Raw genomic sequence first — 23,222 nt, 5'->3', positions numbered from 1 at the left:
AAGATCACTGAAGAAATCAAAGAGGAGGTCAAAAAATACCTAGAAAAAAATGACAATGAAAACACGACGACCCAAAACCTATGGGCTGCAGCAAAAGCAGTTCCAAGCAGTTCCATAAAAATCTCAAATAAACAACATAACCTTACACCTAAAGCAATAAGAGAAACAAGAGCAAAAAATCCCAAAGTTAGCAAAAGGAAAGAAATCATGAAGATCAGATCAGAAATAAATGAAAAAGAAATGAAGGAAACGATAGCAAAGATCAATAAAACTAAAAGCTGGTTCTTTGAGAATTGATAAACCATTATCCAGACGCATCACGAAAAGAAGTGAGAAGACTCAAATCAATAGAATTAGAAATGAAAAAGAACAACTGACAATGCAGAAATACAAAGGATCATGAGAGATTACTACAAGCAACTATACGCCAATAAAATGGACAACCTGGAAGAAATAGACAAATTCTTAGAAAAGCACAACATTCTGAGACTAAACCAGGAAGAAATAGAAAATATAAACAGACCAATCACAAGCACTGAAATTGAAACTGTGATTAAAAATCCTCCAGCAAACAAAAGCCCAGGACCTGATGGCTTCACAGGCGAATTCTATGAAACATTTAGACAAGAGCTAACACCTATCCCTCTAAACTCTTCCAAAACATAGCAGAGGGAGGAACAATCCCAAACTCATTCTACAAGGCCACCATCACCCTGATACCAAAACCAGACAAAGATGTCACAAAGAAAGATAACTACAGGCCAATATCACAGATGCAAAAATCCTCAACAAAACACTAGCAAACAGAATCCAACAGCACATTAAAAGGATCATACACCATGATCAATTGCGATTTATCCCAGGAATGCAAGGATTCTTCAGTATATGCAAATCAATCAATGTGATAAACCATATTAACAAATTGAAGGAGAAAAACCATATGATCGTCTCAATAGATGCAGAAAAAGCTTTCAACAAAATTCAACACCCATTTATGATAAAAGCTCTCCAGAAAGTAGGCATAGAGGGAACTTAACCTCAACAAAATAAAGGCCATATATGACAAAGCCACAGCCAACACTGTTCTCAATGGTGAAAACTGAAACCATTTCCACTAAGATCAGGAACAAGACAAGGTTGCCCACTCTCACCACTAGTATTCAACATAGTTTTGGAAGTTTCAGCCACAGCAATCAAAGAAGAAAAAGGAATAAAAGGAATCCAAATCGGAAAAGAAGTAAAACTGTCACTGTTTGCAGATGACATGATACTATACATAGAGAATCTTAAAGATGCTACCAGAAAATGACTAGAGCTAATCAATGAATTTGGTAAAGTTGCAGGATACAAAATTAATGCACAGAAATCTCTTGCATTCCTATACACTAGTGATGAAAAATATGAAAGAGAAATTGAGGAAACACTCCCATATACCATTGCAACAAAAGAACAAAGTACCTGGGAATAAACCTACCTAAGGAGACAAAAGACCTGTATGCAGAAAACTATAAGACAATGATGAAAGAAATTAAAGATGATAAAAACAGATGGAGAGATATACCAGGTTCTTGGATTGGAAGAATCAATATTGTGAAAATGACTATACCCCCCAAAGTAATCTACAGATTCAATGCAATCCCTATCAAACTACCAGTCGCATTTTTCACAGAACTAGAACAAAAAATTTCACAATTTCTATGGAAACACAAGAGACCCCACATAGCCAAAACAAACTTGAGAAAGAAAAACGGAGCTGGAGGAATCAGGCTCCCAGACTTCAGACTATACTACAAAGCTACAGTAATCAACACAGTATGTTACTGGCACAAAAACAGAAATATACACCAATGGAACAGGATAGAAAGCCCAGAGATAAACCCACACACATATGGTCACCTTATTTTTTATAAAGGAGGCAAGAATATACAATGGAGAAAATACAGCCTCTTCAATAAGCAGTGCTGAGAAAACAGCTACATGTAAAAGAATGAAATTAGAACACTCCCTAACACCATACACAAAAAGAAACTCAAAACGGATTAAAGACCTAAAAGTAAGTCCAGACACTATAAAACTCTTAGAGGAAAACATAGGAAGAACACTCTGTGACATAAATCACAGCAAGATCCTTTTTGACCCACCTCCTAGAGAAACGGAAATAAAAACAAAAATAAACAAATGAGACCTAATGAACCTTAAAAGCATTTGCACAGCAAAGGAAAACATAAACAAGATGAAAAGACAATCCTCAGAATGGGAGAAAATATTTGCAAATGAAGCAACTGACAAAGGATTAATCTCCAAAATATACAAGCAGCTCATGCAGCTCAATATCAAAAAAACAAACAACCCAACCCAAACCAAAAATGGGCAGAAGACCTAAATAGACATTTCTCCAAAGAAGATATACAGATTGCCAACAAACACATGAAAGGATGCTCAACATCATTAATCATTAGAGAAATGCAAATCAAAGCTACAATGAGGTATCACCTCACACTGGTCAGAATGGACATCATCAAAAAATCTAGAAACAATAAATGCTGGAGAGGGTGTGGAGAAAACGGAACCCTCCTGCTCTGTTGGTGGGAATGTAAATTGATACAGCTACTATGGAGAACAGTATAGAGGTTCCTTAAAAAACTAAAAATAGAACTACCATATGACCCAGCAATCCCACTATTGGGCATATACCGTGAGAAAACCATAATTCAAAAAGAGACATGTACCACAATGTTCACTGCAGTACTATTTACAATAGCCAGGACATGGAAGCAACCTAAGTGTCCATCAACAGATGAATGGATAAAGAAGATGTGGCACATAAATATTACTCAGCCATATAAAGAAACGAAATTGAGTTATTTGTAGTAAGGTGGATGGACCTAGAGTCTGTCATACAGAGTGAAGTAAGTCAGAAAGAGAAAAATAAATGACGTATGCTAACGCATATATATGGAATCTAAAAAAAAAAAAGTTTCTGAAGAACCTAGGGGCAGAACAGGAATAAAGACACAGATATAGAGAATGGACTTGAGGACACAGGGAGGGGGAAGGGGAAGCTGGGACGAAGTGAGAGAGTGGCATGGACATATGTACACTACCAAATGTAAAATAGATAGCTAGTGGGAAGCAGCCGCATGGCACAGGGAGATCAGCTCAGTGCTTTGTGTAAAAGGGATAGGGAGGGTGGGAGGGAGACACAAGAGGGAGGAGATATGGGGATATATGTATATGTATAGCTGATTCACTTTGTTACACAGCAGAAACTAACACACAACTGTAAAGCAATTATACTCCAATACAGATGTCAAAAAATAATTAATTTAAAAAAAAAAGAATTGCCAGGTAAAGCTGTCTGATATTAACTTTGGGCAGCCAGAAATGGCCTACCTTCATTCAAAGACGAGTACACTGGAAAATCCAATATCAGTTCTATGAAGAGAGTCTGCAAAGCATAGGAAAGAAATATAGTATTCAAAAAGTTATATGAAGAACATTCTTTTAGAAGAGTTTTATTATACAAATCAAAAAATATTTTGAAAGGGTCTGCTCTGTGCTGTGAAAATAAATTTTTTTAATGCTATCATGAAACAGGTAAAAGTTCAGATAAAACAAAAGACTTGGATTTTTCTTAAGAGTCTGATAGAATTAAGAACAAATAAGAAAAATGCTATAGTGATAAAAAGTGGTAATTAGAACAAATTTTTAAAATTTACATCTCAGAAAATGAAACCATTGATATAGAACATAGGTTTGAGAGATGAATGTAGGCAAGGAGATGATAAATGTAGGTGACGGGTAGTGAAGATGCAACATATAGCTAATTGATATTCCTGAAGAAATGTACCAAATAAACAGAATGAAAACACTACTTGAAATAAAACAGGAAAATGCCCTAAACTGAAGAGCTGTATTTGCATATCAAAAGGGCTTTCCATGTACCAGGAAAAAGTAATTAGAAAACAATCCACTCCCAAACATATGCTAGTGAAATTATTTAATTTAAAGCAAAATTTAAACCCTATAAGCATCTAGGAGTGGAGAAGAAATAAATTACATGCTAAGATTAAGCTAAGATTTAAATTTCAGATTTCTGTCTCACAACATTAGATATAAGACAATGATACAAACAAAAAACACATAGACAAATGTTGACAAATATGTCAGATTATAGGAAAGAGCAAAGAAGCAAAAGAGAAAGAGACTACAAAATAAGATGACAAGAATAATACCAAATGCATCTGATATGACAATAAATGAATATGGGGTGATCCAACCTACTATAAGAGAATTCATTTCTGATTGGCTTAAAAAAATGTTCAATACTATGCAATCTACAAGGGACACAACTAAGAAAAATTAAAAGTAAAAGAAAGGGCAAACATATACCATATAAATAAAGCAAAAAATAAGTTGAGTTTCACTTTTCATCCATTTGGTATACAATCTACAAGGAAAACAGAAGGATCACAGTTAACATTTTCCTGAATTTTCTTCCATGTAAAAAATTTGTTGTACATAATCACATATCTGTTTATATACTTAGTTCTAACTCGTTTCAGCACACTCTACCTTATTCTTTACTGCAATTCCAACACATCCCATCATTGGATGCACTATAAAATGTCTTCCATTGATGGACACTTAAGTTGTTTTCAGTTTTTAGTTATTATAAGGACAATTACAGTCCTTAATCACTTATCTTAGTTAATAATAGTTATCAGCATATAGATCATATTTAAAGCCATGGTCCTGGATAAGATCACCTTGAGAGTATAGTTAGAGGAGAAAATCCGAGGTCCAAGGATAAGCTTTGGGCACTCCAATATTTTGAAGTCAAGAGATGAGGAGATACCAGCAAGAGAGACTAAGAAGACATAGCAAAGGAGGCAGGAATAGAACCAAGAGAGAATGCAGTCCTGAGGCCAAGGGATAAACGTGTTGTATGGAAAAGCAAGTGATTAACTGTGTTAAGTGTTACTGAGAAGTCACAATGAGGACTGTGATATCTTAAAGCAAATTTGATCATGTCATTCTTCCTCAAAAAATCCTATCAGTGGTGTCTCCATATACTGTGAATAAAAATCTCTCCCCCAAGTCCTCACAGACATGCTCTCACATACACAAAGAGAGCATCTATAAATCCTACATAATCTGACTCTGGTGACCTCTCCAGCATCAACTGCATCACTGCTCTTCCTACTCACTACTGCTTGACATCTTTCCAATTCTCAAATGGGTTCCAACTGTCCACAGCATGGACTCTCAAACTTCAATGTGCATACGAATCACCTGTATTTTTAACAAGCTTCCAGGTGATGGTGATGCTGCTGGTCTGTGAACTATACTTTTGAGTAGCAAGAAACTAAAAAAATTCTTTCCCCTCTTCCTAGCTATCTTCTATTTATTCCTCAGATTTCAATTTAAGTATCATTTCCTCAATCTCCCCCAGATAATTGGGAACTCTTCTTACATGCTTCCATACACTGCACATCTGCATATTAATTGTCACATTCACAATAATTAATTCACCACCTTTCTTCTCTGCTAATCTCCAAATTCCCTGAGGGCAGGGATTATGTTTCTCTTGTTTGCAGATGCTTACCTAGTGCCTAACTCAATGCCTGCCACACAGTAGGTACACAAAAAATATTTACTGATCAATTTAAATGATTATTCAGATCTGTACTTCGTGACATAGAAAGATAATTACAACAAAATAAGTTTTAAAAATCAGGTTACAAAACATTTTTTACATAGCATTATCCAAGTTTTGTTCCATATGATTTATTTGCATACAGATAAGTCTGGAATCATATACTTAAGAATAGTATTATCTCTGGATGGCAGGATTTTGAGTAACTGTTTTCCTTTTTTGTATTTTCTTGCATATTTGTATTTCTATTATTATTTTGTAGCAAAATAATAAATGAAATTAAGCTTTGAATTCTGACATTTAACTTTTGCTTTTCTAATTTTTGTTGTTGTAGTCACTGCTGTTTTAATGTATAAAACTAACAGTCTGTACATGTTTTTCTAAACTGTGACTAGGAATTTCCCTTGTAATTTGAAGTTGAGTTGAGGGCTAAATCTGGGATCTATGGTCTAAGCACTGCTTACCACCAGAAGCTGGCTATAAGGGTACCTGGCTTGAGAAAGTCAGCCATTTTTGCCAAGACAGCATTTTTGCCACCAGCTCTCTCTTTCTTGATGGTGGATCAACAAAATACACAAGCCATTTTACATAGAAAAATCAGTGAAATAGAACGTAAGTCCATAAATAGTCTTGATAACACATTCAAATTTAAGGTATGAAAAGTTGGCATTTCAAATTAGTGAGAAAAAGAGGGTTTATTGAATAAACGATATTGTGCAATTGGCTAGTCAGTTGGGAAAGAAACATTAATGCTTATTCTTCTTATCAAACTAATTAAAGATGAATCAAAGATTTAATTTTTTAAAAGAAAGCCATAAAATTACTAGAAGAAAATATGACAGAATATATTTCTTTAAATTTATTTGTTTGTTTTTATTTTTGGCTGTGTTGGGTCTTCGCTGCTGTGTGCTGGCTTTCTCTAGTTGCGGTGAGCAGGGGCTACTCTTCATTACAGTGCGCAGGCTTCTCATCGTCGTGGCTTCTCTTGTTGCGAAGCACGGGCTCTAGGCGCATAGGCTTTAGTAGTTGTGTCACGTGGGCTCAGTAGTTGTGGCTTGCGGGCTTAGTTGCTCCGCAGCATGTGGGACCTTCCCGGACCAGGTAACAAACCCACGTACCTCACATTGGCAGGCAGATTCTTAACCACTGTGCCACCAGGGAAGCCCCAACAGAATATATTTAAATTGAAGTGTAGAAAAGCCCTTTCTAAGAATGACTAGAAGACTAGAGACACCAAGAATGACACCAAGACTAGAACACATAAAGGAAACTATTGCCAGTTTTCACTACTTCTGTATTAGCATACAACTTCCGGATAGCACAAAACAACATAACAAAGCTGAAAAGCAAGCAAAACAATTTTTTAAAGTCTACATTATATATGATAAAAATCTTTAATATAAAAAGATCACTTATAAATCAATAAGAAAAAGATGAATGATAACAGAATATGAATTGGTAATTCTCAAAAGGAGAAAAACAAATAACCAAGAGACATCCAAAAATATGCTCAATCTTATTAGAAATGAATAAAACAATAAAGAGATATTTTTCTTCATCAGATTAGGAAAAGATCCAGAAGATTGACAATTAGTGGTTTGGCCAGGTTGAAAGGAAATGAACAATATCATAAATTGTTGGTAAGCATATAAACTGGTGTGATTTTTCTGGAGAGAAGTTCAGCAATGTGCATCAAAATTTTTAAACCAAAAATTTTAATAAATAATTGCACACCTAGGAATTTTCTTACACTGCAGCATGGTTAAGTTAGCAAATATTATGAAGTAATTTAAATGTTCACACATAACCTTGAGTGGAAAATATAAGTCTATAGAATGCCATCTATGGTTTAAACACATGTTTACACAGAGATGTTCAGAAGGCTACTCACCAAACTGTTAACACTAATGTAAGTGTTTAAACACTTTTAATAATTTCCCTTATTTTAAAACCCAAAATCTAAAATTCCATGGTAAGAGTTCTAATTCTTAGATGTCTATAAACTTCTCTTTACAATACAGAAACTTTAAAAGCAAAAATATGATCAATATGGAATATTTTTATAGTTCTAATCAAAACTGCTATTTAGCAAAATAAACATGTTTGAACAGTACATTGCTATTTTAAATAAACTTATGTACCCACACTATCCCATTAAAATATCCTTGGTGTTTCCCACAAATAACAGTTTCTATGTGCAAAATTAGGAAAGCATTAAAACTATATAACCACAAGTATTATACTTTGTGGAACTGTTCATTGCACAGAAAAACCAAAAAGCCACCAAGTGAAAGGGTATTCATTTTTTATTCACAGTTACCTTTCTTGAGACAACTTATTAGTGCAGAAAAAATTATACATTTCTCTGAACTTGTAGGCTCAGCAGACAGATATATTTTGAAAAGGTTAAGCTATGTTTAGCAAGGTAATCCTCAAGAGATGGATGCCAGAGAATTAAATATTCAGTACTTAAATTAACTTCTTATTTGGTACTTAGGAACAAATTGCCAAGAATTATCATCATCAAATAGAACATTTATTGACTCTCTTGGAAAAAGAAAGTGAGACCTACTTGAAAAAAAAATTTAGAATTGGAAAGAAGTCAGTATTTTTAACACTTTGCATGAATAATAGAAGCTGTAAGCCAAGGATGCTTGGCTTGCAGAGTGCTAATAGAAATGACTCAATATAGTAGTTTCATAACTACTGGATTATGTTTATGTCTTTATGTCCACTCTCAGCTTTAGGCTTTTCAAAGACATTCCAAAGAAGTCATATGGAACTTCTATAATCTACCAGAGATACTGGAGCAATTCTGAAATTTCTAAAATTCTTCACATATAATTTTATTCATAAAATTATGAATAACACATAAATCCCTTAAAAAAATCTTTTTGCCTAACAGAAAATAAACACGAGAATGAGCTTCTTTTGGGGATTCATACTGAATGGCATTGTGATTACTAAACACAGGGAAACCATGACTTTAAGCCTTAAAAGAACGCAGTAAGGTGCTACAATTTTTACTAAAAGTAAAGTTGGAGGAAATGGGATCAGAATATAGCATGAAAAGTGTGGGTCAGTTACTTACAATTTTTTGATAGTGTTAATTAAAAGTGATCTTTTAAAATATTATTCTTATATATCTAGAATAGTTCAAATATAGCACTAAACATACATCTACTTAAATTTAACTTAACATTTAATATTTGAGTATTTTAAAAACCTGTTATAGATGATTTTTCAGGATTCCTACCAGCTCTTCTGAAAGACAAGAAACTTTAGAGTATGCGTTCTCTATGTGCAGGTGATATCACCCCCAAGGGAGTGAAAATTAGTGGCTGGGGAGGGCAGGGGGTGAAAAAGCTTACTCTTTTTATGTATAAGTAAGGCACAGATATACATACAGTACCATAAACAGGTATACAGTATATCTAGAGCACTACAATATAATTGGAGAGGGGAAGTTGGGTGGGGGAGTCTAAAAAGCCTTCTTACTGGGGTGATAATGAAAAAAAAAGTTTGAGAAAAGTTAAGTTAGGGGCTTCCCTGGTGGTGCAGTGGTTGAGAGTCCGCCTGCCGATGCAGGGGACACGGGTTTGTGCCCCAGTCTGGGAAGATCCCACATGCCATGGAGCGGCTGGGCCCGTGAGCCATGGCCGCTGAGCCTGCGCGCCCGGAGCCTGTGCTCCGCATCGGGAGAGGCCACAGCAGTGAGAGGACCGCGTACCGCAAAAAAAAAAAAAAAAAAGTTAAGTTAAACAAATCTGGATTCTTTTTTTTTTTTTTGGCTGTGTGAGGTCTTAGTTGCGGCATGCGGGATCTTCGTTGAGACATGCAGGATCTTTCGTTGTAGCTCACGGGCTTCTCTCTCGTGGCGTGCGGGTTTTCTCTCTCTAGTTGCGGCGCACAGGCTCCAACACACATGCACTCTGTAGTTCGCGGCACACGGCCTCTCCAGTTGAGGTGCATGAGCTCAGTAGTTGTGGCATGCGGGCTTAGTTGCCCCGCGGCATGTGGGATCTTAGTTCCCTGACCAGGGATCGAACCCGCATCCCCTGCATTGGAAGGTGGATTCTCTACCACTAGACCACCAGGGAAGTCCCACAAATCTGGATTCTAATCACTATCTAGAGATAAAACTTGGGCAGGTTACCCGATATTATAAAGCCTAAGTTTCTCCATGAATAAAATGGAAATTACGACTTCTCCCTTATGATTGAAGATTTAAACAGGAAAGATGCAAAGCACACAGCACAGTGCAAGGAATACAGTTCCTGTTAAATAAACGTTAGCCCCCTTCCCTTTTCTCCTCTCATGTGAGGATGCTATAAATTATATACTCTCCATAAAAGAATACTCACAATTCTGAAGGGAAGTGAGACACAAGGAGAAATGGAAAAAGGTCCAGAAGAAATGACATTTGTACCTGATCCCTGGACCCAAGCATGCCCAATGATGCTGAGATCTAAAAACTGGCTTCAACTCCCAAATCTGTGATGTTCTTAGCTGTATAAGCCTGGCAAAGTTGCTTGGTTCTTATAAGCTTCAATTTCCACATCTGTACTCCACAGAGTTGTTACAAAGAACAAATGAGATCATGTATGTGACACTCTTTGGGAACCATAAACCACTAAAGTTACCTTATACGATAGGGCATGGTTCATGTCAATAATGGCAGGAAATGAAGACACTGACCTAGACTGTGTATGTACCCGGAAGGAATGGAAAGGACCAAAACTGCTCCTTTCAGAAGCAAGTCTTCAAAATCTAAGCCTCAAAGGCAGAAATTCTTTGGCAGTTTAAATCTAGTTTAAAACAAAATTACCAGTGGAACTCTTACCTATCTCTTTGCTCTTCATCTGTATAGCGATCATCTAAGAAAGAGGTTCCACATACTCCAAGTACAGTATTGTGGCCTTTCTTGTCGGCTGTATGATACACTCGAGAAGCCAGGCGCAAGTCAACGGGCAGCTCTTGGGCTGGGATAGTGGCGCACAGATCGTGAAGGGTCCGAGTGGAGTAGTCTCGTGGAATTCTGCCACAGAGATAAGAAAGCGGGCCTCTTTTTATCATTTTGTGCTCTTTAGACGCAAAGTACATTCACAATGACAGTTTAGTTCAGGCTCTAAAAAAAGAGGTCTAAATGTTGGAGAGATCACATTTAAAACTAGTAGAGTAGTTTCTAAAAAATCTAATATTACAATCTCAGGCCATTGACCAGATCTTCAGCCATATATACAATTGCCTGCTGAAGATCTCAACCTATGTATCCTACAGATATCTCAGAATCAACAGGTCTAAAAGCAAACTCATTATCATCCCACCCCACCCAAACCTCTTCTCTCCGGAACTCTGTAACTCAGTCAGTGACACCATAACCAGCAATCATTCATTACTTCTTTGCTACTCTGCACAAATGCTTGTGTCCCTGAAGAAGCACAACAATACAGTACATTATCCATTAACTAGCATCAGTGGAAACCTGGGTCTCTCTAAGTTAACGTAGCACCTTCCTTCCCACCATGCTAGAACTTGCCTCTTTCCTGCCTTTCCAAAATAGAGAGGAGGGCATGACGATCTGCTCTCTTAATCCCCACTGTCACACTTGCCATACCATCCAATCAACAAATACTTTTTGAGCATATATTATGTACCAGACTTTGTGCTAGGCGATCCACACACATCGTCTCTAACTTCCACAATGAAACTACATGGGAGGTATTATTATCCTTATTTTGGAGCAGGCTTATTTTGCATAGGTCACAAAATTAGTGAGTGGCTACTAGGATCTACACACAATGCTGCTAACTATAAGTCAAATTTCTTTCCTATTAACGTCTATTAATGACCCCTGAGGAGAAAGTGGCCCTTAGCCAGTACTACTCCATCCCCACCTCCCTACTAAAGCTATATTCTTACATTAACCAAACGACCTTTTCATCAAATCAAATCAAATGAACTTTAGATCTTTAGATCGTGGTCTCTGTGACCTCCAAGCCACAGCTGGCAATACTGTTGACCCTTCTTGAAATTGCTCTTCCTCCATGAGCTTTTGTCAGCCTGCACTATCCCAGCTCTCCATCTACCTTTCAAGTTCAGCATAATTTGACTTAGTCACCGGTTTTTCTTTCACCATCTTCCCAACTGGTATGGGGATTCCAAGGTTGAGCTACTCTTTCCACATTAGAAAAATCATCTTCAGTGTTTCAGCTCTTTCCTCTGTGCTGAGGGCTCCCAAATCCCATGTCTGGTATCACTATCTCACCTAGATGCCTCATCTTCCAGATACAAAACATTGGGGTCATCTTTGTCTCCTCTGTCCTTCACCTGCTTATCCAATGAAAAGCTGAGCTTCTCCCTTGGACAGAGCTGTTCAGGTGTGCTCCTTCTCCCCGCTCACTTCTACCACACGCCAGTCAGAGTCCTCATCACCTCAGCTTGCAGAGCAAAGGTCTTCCAGTCAGATTGAGCACTGCACCCTGTCTCTTCCCCCTTCCATACATCCTGCAAAATTCTATCACACCGATCTTCAAATACTCCTCTCTCCAGCACAATGTTTTTTTGTTGCTTGCTGCATGCATCTAACTTCCTCTTTCTAAGCTTCAAGGCTCTTAGCATCTGGCCCTACTTCTAGCATAGAGTTTAAGAATGTAGACTCTGCAGTCAGACTTCCTCTGTTCAAATCCTGTTTAAAATTATCACTTGGCAATAAGCAAGTAATTAATTTCTTTATACCTCAGTAAGTTGAGAATAACAACGTTTGGTAAGCTGGGAATTACGACATTAGTGCATCCTGGGTAAAGTTGCTTTATAAGAAAGAAAGGAATGAATGCATTTAAAACAGTGTCTCTCACATGGCGGGTGTTGTCTCCAGGACAATTCACAGGGCCAGAAAGACCTCTCAGTTCTTTAAGTTATGGATATGTTGCTTATCTTTTTGTCCATGTCTAAACACTCTCCAAACAATAACTCAAGGACAAACTTCTCTGCAAACTTTACTTTTTTTTCTTTCTTACAAATCTCTTTTCATACATTCCCCTATTCTTGTCCCACCCATTCTGACCCTTTATCTAATGGGTTAATGCAGATCCGTCCACTGACCACTCCACGTACCTGGATAGAAGCATAGTATAAGTATGCTAGTATAAAGCAAAGTATAAATATAGACTTTGCATAGTATAAATATAGACTTTGGAGTTAGCTGGGCCTGGATCAGAATCCTAATTCTAACACTTGCAAACTCTATTACTGGTCTCTCTGAAGGTCTTCTACAAAATGAGAACAAAAATTCTTAACCCTTGCCTTATAAAAATTGATAACAATAACAGTTCCTGGTCTCTGGAACTCTCAAGAAATGCCTGTTTATTTTTATTGCTGTTGTTATTTATTTGCACTGCATAACATCTAACCCATTGCTAGCCACAATATGTACATCATTGAATCACTAATAGAGAGTGGTTTATGTCATTTCCAAAACAGCATAGGGCCCCCAAAAAATACAGGACATGAAATTTGAACATGTTTAAGTGGAGGAGGAAAAGAGAGGTAAATCTAAAGCATTTGAAAATGTCTGAGACAAAGAGACATAACTCGGGGAGTGAAAATGGGTCTCCAGGAAGCCAAAGACCCCAGGCACTCAGGGTTCCTAAGAACGGACTGGGAAGAAAAAGAGGAGAGAAAAAGGTGAGTTCTGATGTCAAGCTCACCTACATCTTCATTCTATCTGGGACAGGTCCTGGCTAGTGGAATGTTCTTGAGATTACATTACAGATTTTCTTTTTTCCTTAAAAAAGCATCAGAACCAATATGAATTCCTATGTTCCCATCATACTCTAATAATATAGATCTGCAAGTGAATCTCCCTTGGTTGAGCTAAATAACACTGTGTTTTCAAGGGATGGCTGAATTCCTAAGGAAACAATTTAATTTGGAAGCTAGTCACTGGTGAGAAAAGCTAGGTTAAAAATTGATTAAGAAAAAGGAGCAGTGAATAAAAGATTTTCCAAAATTCTCTTTTATCATATAAACTTTTTAAATATCCGATTTTTATTCCTCTGCACCTCATTCTTATTTCTTTATAATGGTGATTTCTGATTTCAGTTTTAATGAATTAACACAGTAAATGAATTAACACAGTACTATATATATCAAGAAGATCTACAAATATTTTTGGCATGCTTAAGAAAGGCTGTGTGTTTTTATAGCACACTCTCCTTAAACAGGACTATTTGTCATTCTTTGAAACACTAAGACATAAAAAAGAAAAGACTCTCTCTGTGTGTGGCCACACTACTTGCCTAATGCACTAAATGCAAGGTTTTTTAGAAAAAAAAAATCAAGAAGTTTCTGCTTCATTGATAATCTGACAGTAACTATTTATTGAAGGTAAAATACTTGTTGTCTGCTGTCACTATTTGTTTTAATACATAATCTTGCTAACTAAATGAGCTTAAAGCAATGCAGATAAGCAATGGCATGTACAGGGTCACTTAAATGCCAATTTGACTCTTTCATAAACTTTGGAATTCTTTTCCCATGAGTCTACTCTCAGCTACTAAATTGTGAGTCATATCCATTTACAAAGTTTAGGCTGGCCATAAAAAGGTTGCCTTCCATGTCCTGCACACTTTTCAGTGCCCTAAGCAACAACAAAAGCTAATAACTAAAGCTTCTTTAAGCCCCCATAAAGAGTTAAATGAAGAAGAATCTAGAATAAACCAACCCATAAAAACCTAGTGGAAAAATAAGGAGAAAATAAGTTTCAACAAGATGACTGGCAAAAGATAGACCATAAACCTAAACTGCATTTACACAGTATTATTCAAAATTATGGTTGCACCCCTGTGTAAAAAGAAACCCTATTGAAAATATGTGGGGGGATGGGAATGAAACATGAAATGATAGCAGAGAAAAATAAGGCCGTCTAAATTTCCAAATCGACTGGCCTATGGACATTTTGTGCTGGGTTGTCTTTTATTTTATCATAACAAAATTAACGAATATAATGAGCAGTTAATCCAAATCAGGCACTTCAGTGACCAAAAATATCAAATCTAACATGTTAATATTTTTATTCTAGCTATTGCTATGTCATTAAACTAAGTATATTGGTCAAAAAAAAAAAAAAAAAAGAGTAGAAAGAAGTGTGGAGGACTTCCCTGGGGGTCCAGTGGTTAAGACTCCACACTTCCAAGGCAGGGGGCATGGGTTCCATCCCCAGTCAGGAAACTAAGATCCCACGTGCCACGTGGCATGGCCAGAAAAGAAAAAAAAGTGTGGAGTACAACATACATATCCCTAACTGTACTATCTGCCACCAACTCTTCCTGTGAGAAGGTTTAAGTTGGATCTCGACACAAATTCCTGAAACATTTAGTTTTCCTTTAAAAACACACTTTCAGGTATCAATGCTACTACTGAATAACTTCTCTTCAGACACTTAAATTTGTAAAAGTTAAGGAAGTTACTTTTTTTTAGGTAGGTTTTGATCACACAGGGGCTTTGAAACCTTTCTTTGTCTCTGTTGTGTAATTCCTAATTTACTTTTCCGCCTTCGCTTAACTTCTTTTCCTTTGATTTGCAACAATTCTGATGATTTCACCTTGGAAAAAACATAAAATGCGCCATTAAGGAAAGCTGTAGCCAAGCGTTAGATCTTTCTCTCTATTTAATGGTGCATGGTATTTTTAAACTCCTAATTTCTATGTGTATTTTATAACAGAATATAAATCCTAAAGGTGGAGTTGATATGTTCTTCTAAATTTTTTCCTAAATTCTACCATATACACCTTCATAGCAATAAAAATATTAGTATCATATTTATTCATAATATTCTATTTACCTCCTTAAAACTATTAAAGAAAAATATAAGATTTTTTTCCCTCCATAAATCTACTATTCTTGATTGGTATTTCTAATAGAACTTACCTTTAGCTACTTAAAGTTTGGCATGACTGCTGGTTGCAAGCACAAGCCAAAATGACCTTTAATGCTTTATAGAACTATTTTGAACAATGTTTACCAATTTATGCCTCTTACAGTTTTACTGTTTTCTATTTCCACTGCTTGGGAAAAATCAAATGCATTTTTGTCTCTTAAATAATTGCCTTTTAATCATTATAGGTATTAGGAGTATTGTTTTCCTAGATTCCTTAGGAAATTTGCAGAATTCATGGCAATAGTTCATCTAAAGATATTTTTCTCTGTGGGTTGCTCTGTCCTTTTTTGAGACTAGAGTTAAGGAAGAAAGCAGGGAGGTGTTCCTTGGGGAAAGCAGAGAATGACTGAGTAAATAGAAGGAGGCCAGATAAAGGGAGGTTCTTCTAAATTAGGTAGAGGGTTTGGGCTCGATGCAGTTGTAAGCAGAGAGCTATTGCAATGTCTTTGGTAAGGAAGTGATGATGAATAAGGAAAGCTCAGAGTACGGGTATTCCGTCTCACCATCCAGTTCATGTTTGAATTTCCTCTATATTATCTCCACCAAAGGCCATCCATCCCGACTTGAACATGATCAGAAACAGAGGACCTAGATAAATCCAAAGGTAGCCACTTTCTCTTTGAAATCTTTCAAGTTGTTAGAATTTTTGTTTGTTTATTACTGAGCCTAACAACTTTCATCCACCAGTCTCAATTCAAACATCAGGATCATACAGGAATGATCTGGTTCTCTTCCATTTGACAGACAAATATTTGAATACAGTTGACTCCCCTGGGCATTCTTTTCCCCCACATAAGCATCCCCAGTCCTTTCAACTCTACCTTACATGACATGGTTTTGAAATACTCTTGTCATCCTGAGCACTCTCTTCCAGTCTCCAATTTGTCAGTGTCTCTCCTGGGGTTGGACACCCAGATCTGAACACAATATTTGAGGTGCGATGTGATCAGATCCACCAGGAGAAAGATGATCCTCTTTTAGGGTAATCATCAATCAATGCAAATTATGATTGCACATGTCTTCCTATCACAAACCTAAATTATAACTTAAAACCGTGAAGCCTTGTCCACATTTGCTCTAAGTCATGCCATCCCATATCTGTGCACTTAGTTTGTGGAACCAAAGAAAGAACCATACATACATTTATCCCAATTAAATTTCACCTGAGGTCTGACCAAGCAAATCTTACCAGTCACATTTTGGACATTACCTGCAAATCCAATCAGTAAATCTTCCATATTCTCAACCAAATTATCAGAAAATAAGCTGAATTGGACACAGCCCTATAACAGTCCACTAGGGACTTTCATGACTAATTGCCCTTTGCATAACTAGTCATAAATCCACCTGGCAGTTCACCCAATTGTAGTCTTGTCTACAAAATTGTCATCAGGAGGCTTTCATAAATGGATTGCTGAAATCCAAAAGATAATAACAATAACTAATATTTATTAAGTTTTCTGGTATGCCAGGCTCTTCCCCATGATACTCATGTGTTGACCCCCAGGTCTGACACTATTCTTATGTTCATTCTAGTAATTCTCAAAAAAGTAAATAAATAATAAGGTTGGTCTTCCATGGCTTGCCCTTAGGGAACCCATGCTGGCTCCAGGTGATTACTCCTTCCTTTTATAAGGGTTCAAACACAATTATTTTAATGATTCATTTAATCATTCCAGAGTTTTGTCCAAGGTCAGTGCACACATTACAGAAACCATAACTCTTACTCTTAAAAGAAAAAATAAAACTCAGATTTGCAGGGCTTCCCTGGTGGCACAGTGGTTGAGAGTCCGCCTGCCGATGCAGGGGACGTGGGTTCGTGCCCCGGTCTGGGAAGATCCCACATGCCGCGGAGTGGCTGGGCCCGTGAGCCATGGCCGCTGGGCCTGCGCGTCCGGAGCCTGTGCTCCGCAACGGGAGAGGCCACAGCGGTGAGAGGCCTGCGTACCGCAAAAAAAAAAAAAAAACCCAACTCAGATTTGCAGTTGCCAGTCTCCAGGCTCCTAGCACCTCTCCCATGGCAGCAGCTCCTCAAAGCCGCTGCTGACAGGGGCACAGCAGGCTTAAACCTATCTATCTGAGCCAACAGGATCAGATATCTAAGCTAACTCTTAAAATCTTTTACCAATCTCGGGCTTCAAGTTTCTTTTTTCAATTCTTTTCTCTTCTTTCTAAACTAAGGATCATCCTCCTTGTCAGATTTAAGAGAAGCAAAGTACCATTTTATCAGCTTCCCTTTCTCTTTGTCATAGTTCTGTTTATTTAAAACCTCAACCTTTCTCCAAAAATAAATTAAGACCACTCTGTCATCCGTTGTCATCACACTATTCATCCATAATGACAGGGTTATCCTTCCTTTTTTCTCTCTTTGCTCCAAAACTAACACCAAAAAATACTTTCTTATTCTTAGCATTATTCACAGGCCTCAACCCATTTTGGATCTTAGCTCTCCTGATATAATTGTTATAGCCACATGCCACTTTTATGTTTATCTATGGATATGTGTTTCTTCTTTCATCTTCTGTATACTTTTAAAACTCTGAATGCAATAGATCACTCAAAATTGTTTTATGAAAATTTGCGGGGTTGCGGGGAGCGGGTTTGGGGTATCCCACATCTCTGAAACTTCCTTCTACTTAGAATCTCAGGGCATGTGCTAGCTATATATTTTTTTTACAGACTTTTTCCCTCCTAAAATGCTCAACAATCCTCTCATCAGTTCTTCTGTCAGTCATTTCTTCACAGAGTCGCTATTATCTAATTTCTCCTTTTGTTGGTCATGACTTAGACCAGAGACCTAATAACCTTTATCATACTAATGAGCTTCTAAGGATAGAAATGGTCAATAAAGTAACAACTGATTAAATTCTCTACTTTTTTTGCTGAATGAGACTGTCTGGCATGTATCTGAGCAGTGAAAGTCCTGCATTTCTCCTTTATCACACTTCTCTGAGTGATGTCAGAAGAAGTTTTCTTGTCCGCCCAGTCTGGCCTGGCTTGCTGGAGTATACTGTTCCTCATTCCTGTGCCAGAGATGCTAGAGACTAACGTTATGGCCTCAAATGTCCAAACAGGGTAAAGCTCACGGATAATGACTGATCTTGAGATGTTACCACAAATAAAAGAAATCCAAGGTGAAGATTTGGTGGGATGAGTCAGAAAACTTCCAGCACTATTTTCTCTGGCATTTCAGATATGTCCCACAATATCCCACAACTATAAACCATAAAGTCTTATCAGACATTCTCTTCTCCTCCTTTTGAAACGCTTCTGGTTTCAGTTTAGAATCCTCTTAATCTGTTCTCTAAGTCTCTCTCATCAAACCATTCCCCCTAGTTAAGTGAGGAACACTCCATTCATAGTCATTTTTGCCACTGTGAGTCTTGTACTTAACCAGATACCTGTTCATTGTTGTTATAAAAGGGCAGTGCTGCAAAGCGGCAAAGAGTGAAGGATCCAGAATTAGACCACCTCAGTTCAAGTCCTGACTCTACAACTTAGCCATACGGTTGTACCTGTGCAAATTAGTTATCTTCTTCATGACTCATATTTTTTAACTATAAAATGAGAGTAATAATAGGGCTGTTATCAGGGGGAAAAAAAAGATAACATATGTAAAATACTTAGCAAAGTGGCTGAAACGTGGTAAGCACTCAATAAATTCTAGTTACCTTAGGAAATGACTGTTTTTAGCAAAAATAAATAATTTTGCATATTTCTTAATAATATTTAATATCAGCCACAGCAAACCAAAAGAATGAACATTATGGGACTTTTTCAATGAGGGATTCAAATTCCTGACAGGCCATTGTGGTTAAATCACTGTCCAGAAAATCCATTTCCTTCTTTGACACATTTAGTAGCTAACCATTTGCCCCTCATTTTATTTCCAAAGTCCCAATGCTCAGGTAGGAGAATAGATAAAAACACTACCTGTACCCACAAACCTAACACTCTTTCAAGATGCCATTGTTTTAAAAGATGCCTTCTAAGTTCTCCACACCTAGAAGGTGTCAGCCTAACACACAGGCTGCACCTGCAGTAGTTAGCAATGAGTGGGGTTACTCAGCCTTGGCAAGCTTCGCTTCATACCCCAAATGTGAGCTTTAGGAAGACAGCATGACTTCTGATGGAGTCATTCACCAATCACAGCATAAGTCCCTTCCCCCGACAGCAGTGGTGTCACCTGTTACTTGTGGATCTTCCTTATGATCTATTATTGCAGGAAGATCCGTATGCTAGTGTCATGCAGGATGAACCTAAGAAAGTAGGACTTGAGAAATGAATAAAAACCAGGAGGCAACTGTACTAATCCAGACATAAGGTCAACTGTAAAATGAAGAAAAAAATTATAAGCAATAATATTTACGAGGAATCTAGGCCTTGGAGGCTGATTATTTTGTGAGAGGCAAGAAAACAATAAGGTCATGGATAAATCTAAGGTTTCAGAGTTGGGATTTTGGGGCAAAAGCTGAAGAACTGTTAATGGCTAGTTCCCTTGGGCGAAGCACAGTAGTAGGATCATGGTCATTGGTGGGGAGAGGGAAACCCAGAAGGAGAGGGGCTGACTAGAAAAGTTGTTTACGCAAGAAGGGGTATCCATCTAAATGTGTCAGAATAGACTGCTGGAGATAATACCAAGATAGTAAGCTGTGGTTCAGGAAAAAGTGGCTTTTTTAAAAATCCTAATAATAATATATCTATTTTTAAATAAACTCATTTATTCAAGTCAAAAAGTGACTCAAATTAAAGAAATGTACTAAGTAAATAATAGTAAGGCAATATACAAATATGGTAAAATTATGAAAATTATGCATAAATCAAGTGGAATAAAATTATAAATAAAATAAAATTCTCACAGTAGGAAAAAACTCAGGGAGTAGGATAAACCTAAATGGGGCAAAGACTACAAAGTTCACCCAGTCCAGGTCCCTGGGCTACAGGTTCCTGACTCTCTCAAGATGGTAACAGGAAGACTCTTGGTCAATTTCTGAAAGCCCTGAGGTTCCCTCACTCCTTAAAAATCTTTATTCTCTCCCCAGAGTTGCAATCAGGTTTGAGACTAAAATCTCTGAGAAAACAGAAGTCCCCTTCTCCCAAATGAGCAGCTTTCACACATAAGGCCCTTTTTTCAGGCTGAACCCTCCCACAGGCCTTGGCCCTTTCTGGGCCATATCTTCACACCTACACATCCTCATCTTTCATAACTCTGTTTCCAACATAAGTAGTGTTTTACCTTTAAAGACAGCTGCTTGGTTGTTTTTGAATCACCAGTGGGCTGTTCACCTTCCAAAGGTTTACTTGATTCATCTGCTGACTGAATTTCCAAAGTTTCCTGAGGCTTAAATAATATGCTTTCTGCATCTGAGACTCCCCGTTCCGATACGTCCTCTTGTTCAATCTGGAAAGTACTTGATACAGCTTCAGGAAGCTTCTCAAGCACATTCTGTTGGGAAACGTAAATGTACAAATACGCTCTTTTTATTGGTCCTTCCAAAGTTTTAAGTTATGCAATGTTTTCTCTCTGACAACAAATGACTATGAAAATGTGTGACTGAAATTAAGCAGAGGTAGTAAGTGAAGATTTAGAAAAAGAAACTCAAATTGACTTAAGAAAAACATGAAGCGTGGCAAATTATTTTCCTTGGCCCTTGTCTCAGAAAATACTGCTACCCCCCCTGTATTATGCAACAACTCTAAGGAAATAACAAGACTCCAATCTTACCCTGATTCTCACCCACACTCACACAGAATCAAGGCCCACTGAAATATATGACCTCTGCCCAACCTGAGGTTCTTTGGTCCTAAGCAATGAGATGCCTGCTAGCCAAATGTTCTTCCAGAAGCATGACTTCAGTCCCTCAGAGAAGAGCTGACACAGAAGCCCCAAGAAGACCACCGAGACACCCCAGCTCCATGCCAAGCCCTAATGAAAAATTCTCACAAAATATCACTCCTACACCTGTTTTGTGTTTCTTAAAAAGGTCTCACTGATGGGCTTCCCTGGTGGCGCAGTGGTTGAAAGTCCGCCTGCTGATGCAGGGGACGCGGGTTCGTGCCCCGGTCCGGGAAGATCCCACATGCTGCGGAGAGGCTGGGCCCGTGAGCCATGGCCGCTGAGCCTGTGCGTCCGGAGCCTGTGCTCGGCAATGGGAGAGGAGCATCTCACAAGAGTGAGAGGCCCGCGTACCGCAGAAGAAAAAAAAAAGGTCTCACTGACTTAATGTGCATCTCACCAAGCCTTTAAGAAAGTATCTTTATAGACATATTTTGGGTATTACCCAATTTTAAACCAAGATTATTTGGGATTATGAGCACTGCCTCAAATTAAGAGATGAGAAAACCAGTCTGATTTACATAGAATCTGAATTTCATAGAATGACTTGAAAATGCAATTGTATCACTTTGCTCTCTGGCACACTCATTTGCTAATAAGTAAAATAAAAGGTAAAGATGGCATATAGTAGTTCCAAATACTATTTAAGTTTCTTTATTATGTAGGAAAGGATGGCTAAACCAAGAAATATACTTTTGTAAAACATAACTTTAATCTAGAGCTCGTGTTTTTATAAAGCTACTCAATGGTGCTGGGGAAAGAGTAAGAGCTTTGTAACTAGACAGGACTTAATACAAATCCTGGATGTGTCTTATCAATAGATGTGTAATCTTGATCAAGTTACCTTAACCCTTTTTAGTCTCATTTTCCTCATTGGTAAAAAAGGGGTTAAAAAAAGTCCTTCCATAAAATGGCAGAATAGCTACACAAGGGTAACATGTGTTATGAGCCTATATTGTCTACCTATGACAAACTCATTCATTTTATGTTCCATAGCTTTTGGAACTGTTCATCACTCCCTTTCTTTTGACCTCGTCTGCTCCTGGCTTCCTCAACACAATCTACCAGGGTCTAGCTGGGGAGACTGAATAGATGAAGGTTCCACCCTTCAAAAGCTTGAGAGGGAAAGGGTAATCCTCCAGCTTCAACTGACCCTCTCAGAACTCTGCCAGCCTCGCCTACCCAGAAAGCCATTAGTGATCTTATCACTACCCTGTGGCCTGTTCTATTTTAGCATATATCACACTATATTACATTCGTCTAAGTAATCATCACTGTAATTGTCAACATATATGAGCATTATCTCATTTAATTTTAATCTTCACCACTACTCCATGAAGTAGAGGAACTCTTTGTAATCCCATTTTATGGATGAAGAAACTGAGGCTTAGTTAAGTAACCTGCCCAAGGTCATACTGAGACTAAGTAGCAGGACAGTGTTTGAACCTAAACAACCTGAATCCAAACTGTACTCTCTTACCCTTTTTTTAGCCCACACAGTAGACTACTGGTTCTCAAAATGTGCTCCACAGACTCCTGACAGTTTAGGCCCTTTCAGGGGATCTACAATGTCAGAACTATTTTCATAATAATATTAAGGCTTATTTTCCTTTTTCACTGTGTTGACATTTACATTGATGATGAAAAAGTACTGAGGAGTAAAACAGTGAGTCAATACTTTTCAAGTAATTAACACATGAGGTACAAAATCATGCAGGGGGTTAAAGGTCTGTTCAAGGAGCAAGGTAGACCAATTAATTTTAAAGTAATGATACACAATAAGTTCA

The 23,222-nt window shown here is 37.6% G+C and overlaps 1 protein-coding gene across 1 annotated transcript in view; it reads right to left on the bottom strand.

The window, feature by feature from the left end:
• TTC6 (tetratricopeptide repeat domain 6) overlaps positions 1 to 23,222 on the bottom strand; it is a 196,240-nt gene that overhangs the window by 109,226 nt on the left and 63,792 nt on the right. Inside the window, 3 exon segments of the mRNA XM_030763459.2 lie at positions 10,503 to 10,697; positions 15,130 to 15,263; positions 20,836 to 21,045. Coding sequence (XP_030619319.2) covers positions 10,503 to 10,697; positions 15,130 to 15,263; positions 20,836 to 21,045 — 539 coding nt within the window.

The sequence above is a fragment of the Delphinapterus leucas genome, chromosome 2 (genome assembly GCF_059928025.1).
Source record: "Delphinapterus leucas isolate spDelLeu-1000000601 "Yukka" chromosome 2, BTC_Dleu_Yukka2, whole genome shotgun sequence".
Classification (NCBI taxonomy): domain Eukaryota; kingdom Metazoa; phylum Chordata; class Mammalia; order Artiodactyla; family Monodontidae; genus Delphinapterus; species Delphinapterus leucas.
Note: the sequence above shows the minus strand (reverse complement) of the source record. Positions and strands in the feature narration are given on the sequence as shown.